Source organism: Anas platyrhynchos, chromosome 5 (genome assembly GCF_047663525.1).
Source record: "Anas platyrhynchos isolate ZD024472 breed Pekin duck chromosome 5, IASCAAS_PekinDuck_T2T, whole genome shotgun sequence".
In the NCBI taxonomy this organism is placed as follows: domain Eukaryota; kingdom Metazoa; phylum Chordata; class Aves; order Anseriformes; family Anatidae; genus Anas; species Anas platyrhynchos.
Genome location: NC_092591.1, coordinates 60,475,074 through 60,488,337, shown reverse-complemented (window position 1 = coordinate 60,488,337; position 13,264 = coordinate 60,475,074). Strand labels below are relative to the sequence as shown.

Sequence of the window (13,264 nt, the reverse complement as noted above, 5' to 3'; positions counted from 1 at the left end):
AGCCGCTGTGGGGAAAGTTAACTCTGTCTCATCCAGACCCAGTACAGACAGTACCTGTGGGCGGATGGTGTTGTTTTCTTTCCCAACATTGTGAACAATCCCAGAGATGCAGAGGGGACCAGCAAATCCAAGCAAGTCAGCAAGAATACGGAACGTGCTGCTGAGAAGTAAGGGTCTTCCAAAAGCACAGCAAAGAGCACGCCAAATTGATCTGGATCCTTGTGGAGATGGTGACCTTTTGTTCTGTCCAGAATACAAAAAGCAGATATAGTAAAAGGATTATATTATGTATAAACCTCAGGTATGAGAAATTATTTTTCCCTTGCTTTGGTTCATTGACAGTAATTGCAATCTTTGAGCTAGAACTCAGGAACTACAATTTTTCTTCCATTTGTTTTTATAGAGTCAGAACAAAGCATTAGTTTGTACTCTCCTCCATTTCACAAGAAGAAACTGTTACTTCTTTCCTATCTTTAGTAGGGATCAAGTTAAGTGTGTTGTTTGTGGTTTGCTGGGGGAACAAGGAAAAAAAAAAGGAAGGGAACTGACTGATTTTGTTTTCTTTTGAACACGGAGACTGAAAAGCTATACTCTTTTAGATAGGCTGCAAAAGGCTTCTCACTAAGTTCCTACCTGAAAACTAAGCAGAATCTGAGCTGAAGTAGTTTCAGACCTTGAATTCTCTTACGGACAAACTGTAACTGAAATAACATTGAAAAATAGTCCTGCGAGACCTCATTAATATTGACTCCGTAATTGAATGGTTCCAGGGTCTTATTAGGAAGAATGATAATGGTGTTTAGTGAGTACAGTCCATAATTACTTTCCACATCATAATAGAGACCATATGGATTTTACATGCCTTTAACTAGTAATGTGTTTGATCTGCATGCTTAGAGAAAATTCATTATTTGTAAAATGGTTTGATCTCTTTGTGGAAAACTCTGTTACTGGTTACTTGGTTTGCATATCTGCTTGCTCAATTTTATATCACGCTCATAGCATAAAGAAGCAATGAAAAATGTAAATAGTGAGAAAACAGAGTGACATAATTCCATGCTTTGCATACCTTCTGTGCTTCAAAAGCCTCATTAAGGCGAATATAATTGGTCAGAGCTCTCATGGCAATGGGAAGCTTGCCTATGGTTTTCAAATCTATTGGTTTTTTGTGGGCAGTCTTGATGAATGTATTCATCCACCAATATGTTCCTTTGGATAACAGGTTCACAAACGGCTGTAGGAATCGAACACCAAGGTCCTGGAGATCCTCAGGAGGTTTAACTTCTTTAGGACTTTTGAAGAAAACATATCTCTGAAATTCAGAAAAATCCCCCAAAAGAATCACACTAAACATGTAGAAAATAAGTCCGCAAAGTATAGATAAGAGATAAGGACACAGCAGATAATCAGTGAATTGAGAACTGCTTTCTCAGAAGTACTCAAGGAATTTCAGCATTCAAATTCGACTAATACAGCAATCCAGTTTCCTGAGGTACTGGGGGATAAGAAGCATCCAGCATAAAAATATATAATCCTAAACGTTTCATATCATTTTGTTTAAGGGCACAAACTTTTATACTTCAGGAAAAAAAAAAATCACCTTACGTTTTGCATAGTACTGACCCTGCCTCTCGTTCTGTGCCAGACAGCACAACACAGGACATAAAATCAGAGAACATTTTGGGTTGGAAAGGGGCTTGAAGATCACCTATAGTTCCAACCCCACTGAAAGGACACTACCTACTAGACCAGGTTGCTCAATGCCTCATCCACAATCTATTCCCTGATCTTGCTGGGCACAGAGGTGAGGCTCAGTCACATACTTCACTCAATGTCTACTCATGACTGTACCTAAACCATACTGATATTAGTAAGATTTCTGGATATACTTCAATGCTATCTTCCCTCCATCCATAGCTGGAGAAATAGTTCTCGTATCCTGGAAAAACAGTGATGTGTTTGGGAACAAACATTTAGAGGAACAAGGGATGGAAAGGAGAAAGCAGAGCTGGAACTCAGAGTCACATAAATCAGTCTGATTTATGAAAAAAAAGCTGAGGCCAATGTCTTCCATTTCTGCTGCATAGAGGCCTTCCCCTTTATTTTCTTTTACTTTTTCCCCCAACTCTGCCTCTTCCCCCACCTGTTACAGCAGTGGCCAGCTCTCCATTTATCCCAGTCCCTTACAGTAGCAGCTGAAGCAACAAGCCTGTGTCTCCTACGTCTGGCACAGACACAAGATGCAGGAAAAAAATCCATACTTCTGGCTATTTTATTTTATGCACCGAAGACATCCTTTAAGAATTAAATCCAAACAAACAGAAAATAAGAAAGATGACAGTAGGCACTGAGCTTTTTTATTCTTCTTTGTGGCCTATAACTCCACAATGGTCTAACCTCATTTAATTTTGCAGTTTTATTATAAGGAGGTTTATGAGCAATTCTCTGGGATGCTGTATTTGTTTCACTTTTCCCACAAGACAGTCCATTGTTCTTCATTTATGAGACAAATATTGAACTTCCAGCACTGAGGCTTTCACTGCACTTATTTCAAAAGTATTATAGCAAAAAAAAAAAACAAAAAAACTGCTATTAGCCCTATTTTTGTCCTAAGTTACCAAATAAACATACAGGCACAAACACACACAAAAATCACAAAAGAACAAGTATATGACACATGCAATTTATGTCTCTTAATGCATCACTGGAAACAAATCATATACTACTATCAAGAAAGGAGCAATAAGGTTTACATGGAAAAAATTCTTTCCCTCCTGAGACTAAGTTTATTTTACGCACACAATTAAGCAAGGGACAGGTGAAGGCAAGAACTTGGACAATTATCCATCCAGCAGGTTCCAAAGCCACCTCTCAGTCCGGATTATGACTAAAGGCACTGTAGAGGCAGAAGTGTACATAGCTGGGAGGCTAAATAGCAATCTTATTTGCTCCAGTAAATCAGTTACTGTGATTGTCTCCTGGAAAATGAGAGATGCTATTTGTGTTTAAGGCTATCTCTTTGAGCAGATGATTACTTTCACCCAGTCTTTCCTTGCTTCAAAAACACTAATTTCTGATGACTGAAACTGTGAATCATAATAGACATTTAAAAACACATGTAATTCATCTTAATTTATCTACAGTGGAGTCTGACATTCTTAAGTTATGACCTAAGAAAATTAGGTTAATCTTTAATTCTCAAATATATTTCTAATTGGATTTTCTCCCTCTCCTTTAGAGATGAATTTCATACTAAGTACCCAGTAAGATGAAAAAAAGAACAGGGACTTACAGTACTAACTTACCCTCACTCTGATGACATTTATTTCTACAGCTAGTAGCATTCCGTATAGAACAACCAGGAGTCCTGTGAGGCAAAATCGAAGCTGAGAAAATCCAACCCCATTATCACAGAACTTTACAAATTTGATGGTTTTAGTTATGAAAGCTAAAGTCCAGTAGAATAACAATGCTGTAAAGAGGGAAAAAAAAAGTCAATCAGCTCCACATTTGCACAAATATACAATAGTTATATTTAATAAATAGTCATTCAAAAAGAATGCAACATGAATATGTAGAACTAGAGTGGCCTTTCTCTTGTCAAAACAGAAGCCTAATTCAATTCTGCCGACACAAAAACATTAAGACAATGTTTGTTCCAAATTCCTTTCCCATTAGATTCGGTGATCTTTGGTAAGTTTCACAAAGTGCTATCTGCTGAAGGAAATTTCCATCTGTTGTAAACATGCATCCACATGATGAGTTCATGGGAGAGAGCTGTCTCGCAAGGGAAGGTGGGTCTGAATGATGTTCTTCAATTCAAACTGGGTTAACACTACAAGACTGCTGCAAATTTGGCTTGAGGGAAAATCGACCTTATTCCCCCTACAGACCTCTGGTGTGTATGCAGGAACAGACATACAAATATCTTCTCCAAACTACTGCTGCTCTTCATTTCTATTGTACCACAAAAACTCCATATATGTAACTTATAATGCTGATACAAAAGCACAAGGAAGAAGTCATGTTCTTAAAATTCTACTTTTTTATAGTTCCTCCTAGAGTGGTTTGGGTTGGAAGGGATCTTAAAGACCATCTACTTCCAATCCCCCTGCCACGGCCAGGAACACCTTCCACCAGACCAGGCTGCACAAAGCCCCATCCAGCCTGGCCTTGAGCACTTCTGAGGATGGGGCATCCACAGCTTCTCTGAGCAGGCTCTTCCAGGGCCTCACCACCCTCTGAGTGAAGATTTTTTTTTCCTTATGAGTAGTCTAAATATACCCTTTTAGTTTAAAGCCATCTACCCCTTCTCCTATCACTACACCCCATGACAAAGAGTCCCTCCCCAGCTTTCTCGAAGGTCCCCTTTATTTGTGATTGCAATAGGTCTCCCTGCAGTCTTCTCTTCTCCAGGCTGAACATTAACTCTGCCAGCCTGTCATCACAGGAGAGGTGCTCCAGCCCTCTGATCATCCTCGTGGACCTCCTCTGGTCCACGAGGTCCAACAGGTCCATGTTCTCCTTATGTTCGAGGTCCTGAACATTAGAGCTGAATGCAGTACTCTTAGACAAGAAGTTCAGTGGAGGCCTAGAAGTGCTCGTGCTACTGTCAGTTATAGATAAGTTATCCCTGCAGCAAGCTCTGGTGATTGGGAACGCATTCCATGTCGTCCACCACACTGTAAGCCACCTCACATCCCCAGTTCTTAAGGAAATAGCTTATAGGGTTATGCTCTTTCACATGAATTTTTTGTTGCTGCTGTACTTGCCATGGCGCTACAGATGGAATGTGCTCCAACTGCCAAGAAAAACATTGATATGCTTTCTCAGTGTCTTGCTGCAACACCAGGGAAAGTCTTCAGCCAAGACACTAGCAATTACAAGTCTAGATTACAAATTTGGATAACTGTCAACAGCCTGCACAACCCCAAATGATGTGTGGTGTTCCAGCTACTCTAAGGTACCCTAGGAAGCCCTGTGGGGATGTAGAGCAGGGCTACCCTTTCCAAGCCAAACCAAATTCAGCATGGACAGTCCTCATGGGATTTGGGTTGCGGGGGGTCTTCTAATTCTGTTTCTATGGAAATCTGTTGCAAAACTCTCACTTAAATGAGGACAGTAAAAGGAACAGTACTGGAGTTCCTGTTGGGTATTACTTGTACAAATGCTAAAAATTTGCACCAGCAGAGGATACCTAAAAGCCAATCAGGCCAAGTGATTCCAACGTAGAGCTCTTGGATGAAGAAGTAAGAACTAGCGGATCCATTCTCCTATTTGGAATTTAAATAAGTGTCTGTATGACCAAGGGTTTTGATTAGAGAATTCATTTAGAAATGACTACTTGTCTAATCAGTGTTGGAAGGTGCCAAATGCAACATCCTTGGGTGACAACAGATCTCCCACTGTCCTACCTCCTAAAAGCATTTGGCCCTAACTACCTTCTCTGTTTCAACTGAAGGTACATACAACCCAACGTGGTGAATGTTCACAGGCTCTTCAAGATAAGGTTCCTCCAAAAATATACGTATGGCACCACTTTCTTTTAAGCTGAGTTTTTATCATCTCACTGATGCATGCGTATTGGCTGAGAGTTCCTAAAAATTGTCACTGATAACTTCCACTGACCCATGCTACCTAGAGATCAGCACACGGGGTATACTTCAGTTTATTTCATCAAGTTGGATCTATTATAGATGTCTGCAGCCTAACAGACCTCTCTTTTTCTTGGACTCTGTAAGTGACCTCAACCCATACCACCTGTTTGAAGGTTCTCACCTGGGTGCCAGATTGCCGAAAATCTGGCAATGTAAAACTCACTGTTTTATACCTTTATTGGATTAAGCCCAAGATGTGGAAAATCCCACGTGGGATTTGCTAACTAATCTTTGTGTATGTTCAGAGAAAAATTTTGTGCACTGAGCATTATAACACAAAGTTCCACTTTAAACAGATTCCAAAGGCATTCACTATAATACTAAGATGCATTTAAATTAGCAAACTAGATTACTGTCATGAATGTTGAGTCAGTGTTCTAATTAAAATTGGTAAAAAAAAAAAAAAAAGAAAAAAGTAGTGTTCCCACACTACTATCCCTGTCAGCTTAAAAACTCAGTCCCATTGTTATTTCATAGTTCAAAACCGTACAGAGAAAGCCTGACTCAGATCATATCAACAGTGTTACAGTAGTTGGAATGGACACTCAGTTGGGATCCTGGACTCAATCATTCACTTCAAAGCATAACTCTAAACCTTGTCAGCTTTTCTGATATGAGATAACGAGAATGACTACTTCAAAATAGCCAACAGCCTGGGCATAAAGTTGCGAGGTGGGATCAGCATAGGAACTTTGCACCCTTTTCTCACATACCCCAAAGGAACGTTCTAATCCCCAAAGTTGTTATGGTATCCGTCCCTTGCTTGTTTAAGAAGAGTTACAAATGGTCTTGATTTCTTTAAGACAGAGAGTGAAAAAGATTTCAAAAACAAACAAAAAATACAAAAGTTTCACAGGATCAGAAACTTTATACTGACTAAAGTTACTGAACAGACCTTTGAGGACCTTCTGCATTGCATCAACAAAGAGTTTCTCCACTGAATTTAGTAATTTTTGGATGAGGCTTGTTTGTCAAAGAGCCTTAGTTTTATGCCACTTCCAGTTAGCCTGCTGCTTTATACTGCTACCATCTGCAGCTGTAGGCATCAATCCTCCAGCTGAGGCACATGATGCCCTGCAATTAGGTGGAACTTCACTAATGCTTGAAGCAGCAGCAGATGCCACACCAGGTCATTTTCTGTGTGGGTGTGGAATATTAGATCTCTGCAACATTTTACTAAGGAAGAAACCTCTTTCAGTTTCCTTAAACTTTTCCTCATGATTTCCATTTACTTTATTCATATTAGGCTCTATGAGAAAGCTACTTCAGGGCTAAGCTGCACTCGAGTCACTTAATAGCCGAGAATAATTGAAACTATCTCATTCTGGACTAATTTATATAAAGTTGTCATTGCCTGGTCTCAACTGTCAACACAAAGTAGTTGCAATTAACACTGAAAGATGGTGATCCTCAGGGTTACATAACAAAAATTTGTACAGTCCAGAAAAGACAATGGAGACTTAAAAACATGCTTGTTCAGTATTCTCACAAACAAATGACAGCGAAAAGCAAAAAAAAAAAATAATTAAGACCCTCATCTTATGAGGACCCTGGATTAAATTTCAAATCAGATTAACTAAATAGTAAATAATGTAGTTAGATTTCTTTTTTGCCTAAGAGTAAACTACTAAGATTAGATTTTCTAAAGGAGTCTATTCCTTGGAAATTCTTGCAAAATGAAAATTCCTAACGATTAACTTTAGTACCATAGTTACATAGCACCAATAACACCTGAGTGTTAGTATTCATTGGTATTTCTGATTATTATTCCAACCTTGTCCAGAGCTCATCCAGCATCAGCACTCTAAATAAAGAACAGAATTATCACAAGAGAGATCTCTAAAGGGAAGAGATTATGTAAAAAGGGGTAATCAACTACCAACTCTACATTTGTGCTACTCTTCACAGTGATCTAACAGCAGGAACGTGACACTAAATTATTAAACACTGCATTATACATCTGAAACAAACAAAAAAAAAACACCACAAAACACAACAGAAAGCCTGCTTGCTTTCTGTACTTAACTGTAACATGCTAGCAAGGCTTCCCTGAAAAGTAACATCTAAAGCTTTGATAAGGCATTAAATGGGCTCTGCTGACTAATCAAAACGTGACTGTTTAACCCCACTTGGTCATAAAAGACAAAAAGGATGCTACTTAAGAGAAAAGTGCAAGGAAAAAAGTCTCCAATGAGAAACCACAAAAGTTGCTACACCTGCATAGAAATTGTTTTTCTTGTAGTTGTGTTATTCGTTATCAACAAAATCAGACCACCCTATAAGAAGCTAGAAGTACTGTAAATAATGAGCTGCTTCAGGAAATCTCCATTATTATTCAGAACTGAGTCTGGCCACGGCAATTAGCAGGCCAGCACACAGATGTAGCTTTTCCCCATACAAGTTAGTGCCGAGACCGCAGTGAGCTGTCACAGAATGAAGACATGCACAACACCACCACAGTCACACTTCCACATCTAGTAAGCTGCAAAACGTACCAATCAGTAACTTTGGGAAATTGGATGTTTCGATATTGTGGTAATAGACAACAGACGTGATGGCTGCCAAGAATGCCATCCCAGCCGGCATATACAGGTGTAAATGACGGGACTCCGAAACCCTTAAAGAAGAAAAAAAGTGAACATCAATTGAAATCAAATATTTGCTACTTAAATGTCTACCTTTTAATTTATTATTTTTTTCCTGTATGCAGCACTGAGATCGGATTTTCTAAAATGTTTTAGGGAAGTTAGGGAAGTAAAGTTCTCCAATTTTCAATGGGATTTAAGCTCTTAAATCACCTACTTAAATATTGAATTCTTCCCCTGTGCTAAAAATGAAAAGTGCATACTCTTATTTCCTACAGAAATCAACTGGAACATTGTTTAAATTAGAATAAGCAGCTCAGCTCCAAAATGAGGAAAGTTAATTTCAGCTAAACTAGTTTGGGAGCTGTCCATCAAAATACATAGATAACACAACCAACAGTAGAGCTCAAGATTTTCTATAGAAACATTTGGTGAAAATGTTTTTCTTTTTCCAGTTTAGGGAAAAAACAGCACAACAGCAAGGAACTTACAGTGAGTTCTGTTTTCAGTAACTACTAGCCAACAAATAAAACCTACAACAAAAATCATATACCTTGAAGTTTTATCCTATAAAGCAAAACCTCTGACATTTTTTTCCAGGAAGCAATAGATGGGACCTTTCCAACTAAGCCCTTTGGGGGTACTCTTTGCCAGTGTTGTTGGATTAGGCAAGAAATAAAAAAGTTTGGGGGATAAAAATCATGCTTTCTTCCTCTTCCCTCCTCCCATTTTCCACCTTTCACAAAATTAATAGAGCGTCTTGTGCTGTCAAGAGGTACAATTTCTTCCATCTCCCATCCATCTCAGTGAGAAGAAGCACCAAGAGGAAGTCTGTAGGGCACAAACACCTGGGGAAATTCACACCTTGTCCTCTGAGCCTGATGGAAAATAAATTAGCATCCCTGGCTAAGCTCATGCTGCAGCAAAAGCTGCTTTTGTGTAGCCTGTAAAGATAAAATGGGCTGTGCAGTCAGGGAGCTGGAGACCATCACAGCACTTCACCTGACTTACAGCTGAATATCCCAAACATCAAATCCACCGGAGCTCAGAAGGGCCACCTCCTGTGTCTGTACCTAGGAAAGGGAAGACTTTCCTCACATGAACACTAGAGCGAATTCCACACAGTTGGCTGGAGCCATGCTGACAACCTGTGGCATAAACACTTAACTCCTCTTATTAACAGTGAGGATTGACTTAACGAGGATACAGAAAAATGAGAAAAGACTCTCCAGTCTCTGAATTCCTAGTAACGACAGGTTTCTTTGTACAACAGGGTTGAATTCTTGGCAGGCAAAAACAAGTAACAAGAACAGCTCAGACACCCTAGGCTTCAGAAGGTAACACTGCAGGAGTGGGAGGTGTTTTGCTGTTGTTGTTTTGGTTTAGTTTTAAATTTATTTCACAGACAAGAATTAAGTTGCTAGAGTTCCCCTATATGAGCTTATCTGCAGCAGACTGCACGTATTCCTGCAAAAAGACTTTTGCAGAGGTACAAAAGACTTTGACAACCAGTCACTGTCAAAAGGTCTTACCAACATGACACATTTTGGTCTTAGAAAGCTGGCGAGTCTCAAAACCTGTTTTTATCCACTGCTGCACTTGCTAGCCTGCTGAGTGCTCGGGAAGCACAGTTGTGGGTTGGCACTCCCCCTGTATAGCTAGGAGCTTTGATTCTTGTCAGGTGACACTTAACAACAGTGTTCTGAGCCAATTTAAATAGCAAATAAACATAATGTGAGAGTTTGCTAAAGAACAAAATAAAACAGAAAACTCAAGGCAGGAGATGCTGCTTTGAGCCTCCCACACCCTGATAATCCCAAATAAGCATGAGAAAAACTCTTAAAAACCTGGCACTGAGAAACATTCTATTTATATATATTTAAGATAAGTCATAATAATGATATCAGGTTCTACGACAGAATTCTGCAGTGCCTCTCACACTGGTTGGTGGATACTTGTTATATAGGTGGCTTAACAGAGAGATTTTGTTCTATATAATGAAGAGCTTCAACTTTATAACTCAAATCAAGCCACCATCAGTACTGACCAGATCCATTGAAGGCTCTAACACATTTTAATTCTTGGGTAGCCAAATCTTTTCCATCAAAACTGTGAGCTGCCCGGCTTGAAATTACAGACTAGATGTACTGCACAAACATCAATGGTACCTCAGAAGAAACTATCAGGTGAGACGATGATACCCATCAAATCTACTCCTTTTTGTAAGAGGGGCAGAGCTGAACTTGCAGGGAAATGTCATGACCCACTGTGCACATGGGAGTTCTGCCTGAGTAAGGACTGTGGGACTGGGTCCTTGGACATGAAATGTATCATGAAAATGTCACCATCTGCTTGAGTTGTTAGGATTTAACTCTGATTACTCTTTGGAAAGATATTGTCATTAAGCTGAACTAAAAATGATTAAGGTCAATTGTGCGTACTTGGCAAGGTCTGTGGAATTTTTGATACAAGGTCAGTAGGTTAATCACCAGAAATACAGAATACATGTTTATAGCCACAAGGAATATAGCCGAGACGGCAATTTAAACAAGGAGACAATACCCAGACTGAAATCGTTTCGAAACGCTCAGTAATATTGGAAAGCGGACATGCACTCACCCATCAGACACTATGCCCTCTGCGATCTCACACACCAGCACAAACAAGAGGATAAAAGTTAGTATCCAGCGGAGGTTGTGGCCGGGAAAATGCAGCCACGTGCTGTGATGGATGTGCACTTTGGAACTCTGACTTCCCCATCCTAAACGGGAACAGAAAATTAGTGAGATCTGCCTTTACAACAAAACCGACACACGCAGGAAAACCAGGTGTAACAAAGGAGCGTGCCGCGTTGTTACACACGGTTGTTACATCCTTTCAGAGCCGTGTCCCTGAAGCTTCACTGCCACACAGAGCAAAGCCAACAAACCAGGGGACAACCTTACATTCCTCCACCCCCCGTGAAGCTGTGGCACGGGCTGAGCGAAGCCCACAGGCGGCTGCAGGATGCATTAACCCACGGGGCCACCTACCGGCAGCCCCAGTTTCGGGCTCCCAAGCCGAACCCACTGCAGGCAGCGAGCCCCAGCAGCCGGGCAGCCTCCCTCAGCCCCGCTCCGCCTCCCCGGGAGCCGCAGCGGGGATTTGCCGAGCATCTCCTCCCTCTCCCCCGGCTCCTGCTGAAGATTCGCCCTGCGCCCCCCCGGGCGGGTTTCGGCACTCACCGATGAAGAGGATGGGGAAGGTGATGAAGAGCAGGAAGACGTGCGGCACCACGTTGAGCGCGTCCACGAAGCAGCCGTTGTTGAGCACGCCGTGGTCCACGTTGTAGGCGGTGGAGTTGCCCTCGTCGCCGCAGAAAGCCAGGGCCATGGCGGGACCCTGCGCGCAGCCCAGCGCCGCCTCCGCGCACATCCAGCCGGGGCCGGCGGGGGCTGCCCGGCCGCGGCTCTGCCCGCACCTGGCGGCGGCCGCCGAGCGGCCCCAGCCCGGCCCTGCCCTCACGGCCCGGCCCGCCCCGGCCCCGCCCCGCCGCCATCGCCCCTCCTCGCCTGGGAGGGCTCGGAGGACGCCGAGGCGGCCGCCAAGGGGCTCTCACCTCAGGGCTTCCACCTCCGGGCTTTCCCCTCAGGGCTGTCCCCTCAGGCTCGGTGCCCCTCTGGGCAGAGCCCTCGGAGGGTTGGAGCCGCGTCCGAGCGGGCGCTGCCTCAGGGCTGACAGAAACCGCGGGCTGCGAGGAGCAGATCTGGTTTTAAGCCTCGTCAGCTCGGCCTTTTCCTCATTATGGTGAAGATGTTATGGGATTAAGTCTTGTAAAGAGCTGCCACACTGTCCTCAGCAGAGATTTCAGCATCATAACCAAAACTGCTGTTACGTTTATACTTCACCTTCTCCCCCCCATGATGAGTTCAAATCTAACTTTTTTTTTTTTCACTGAGTAGAAGTTAGACTCAGTTGAGCCAAGGCTAAACAAAAACAAATTAAATAACATAATTCTGGGGGATAATACTGAGAAGAAAAATGCAGTGTGCTGTCTGCACCTGGCTTACGCTTCTAAGCATAGGCTGAGGAGATCTATGATCTATGATCTATGATCTGAGATCTCCAGACTAAACACCCCCAGTTCCCTCAGCCTCCCCTCACAGGACTTGTGCTCCAGGCCCTTCACCAGCTTCGTAGCCCTTCTCTGGACACAATCCAGGGCCTTGATGTCCTTCTGGGAGTGAGGGGCCCAAAACTGAACACGGCACTCGAGGTGCGGCCTCACCAGAGCAGAGTACAGGGGGACGATCACCTCCCTGCTGGCTACACTATTCCTGACACAAGCCAGGATGCTGTTGGCCTTCTTGGCCACTTGGACATGCTGACAGCTCAAGTTCAGGTGGCCATTGACCAACACCCCCAGATCCTTTTTTTCTGCACAGCTTTTGAGCCACTCTGCTCCAAGCCTGTCGCATTACATGGGGTTGTTGTGACCAGAGTACAGGACCTGGCACTTAGCCATGTTGAACCTCATCCCACTGTCATCAATCCAACCTGGCCAAGTCCCTCTGCAGGGCCTTCCTACCCTCCAGCAGATTGACACTTCCCCTCAACTTGGTGTTGTCTGCAAATTTACTGAAGGTGAACTCAATTCCCTCATCTAAATCATCAGTAAAGATATTACAGAGGGTGGGCCCCAACACCGACCCCTGGGGAACACCACTGGTGACTGGACACCAGCTAGATTTCACTCCATTCACTACTACTCTCTGAGCCTGGCCGCCAGACAGTTTTAAACCCAGCAAAGAGTGTACCTGTCCAAGCCATGGGCCTCCAGCTTCTCCAGGAGAATACTCTGGGAGACCGTGTCAAAGGCCTTGCTGAATTCTAGAAAGACTACATCAACAGCCTTTCCCTCATCCACCGGGGGGTCACCTGGTCGTAGAAGGAGATGAGGTTGATCAGGCAGGACTTGCGTTTTATGAACCCATGCCGACTGGCCCTGACTCCCAGGTTGTCCCTCACATGCTGTGTGATTGC

At 42.7% G+C, this 13,264-nt stretch overlaps 1 protein-coding gene across 1 annotated transcript in view; it reads right to left on the bottom strand.

Annotated features, from left to right (window-relative positions):
• Nucleotides 1-11,753, bottom strand: part of ABCC8 (ATP binding cassette subfamily C member 8) — a 73,733-nt gene extending 61,980 nt beyond the window's left edge. The window contains exons 1-6 of the mRNA XM_072039289.1: nucleotides 11,467-11,753; nucleotides 10,862-11,003; nucleotides 8,153-8,274; nucleotides 3,306-3,472; nucleotides 1,070-1,312; nucleotides 55-243 (exon numbers count right to left, since the gene is read on the bottom strand). Of these exons, the coding sequence (XP_071895390.1) occupies nucleotides 55-243; nucleotides 1,070-1,312; nucleotides 3,306-3,472; nucleotides 8,153-8,274; nucleotides 10,862-11,003; nucleotides 11,467-11,656 (1,053 nt within the window). The 5' untranslated portion in view covers nucleotides 11,657-11,753. The remainder of the gene's footprint in view (nucleotides 1-54; nucleotides 244-1,069; nucleotides 1,313-3,305; nucleotides 3,473-8,152; nucleotides 8,275-10,861; nucleotides 11,004-11,466) is intronic.
• Between the last annotated feature and the right edge of the window lie 1,511 nt (nucleotides 11,754-13,264).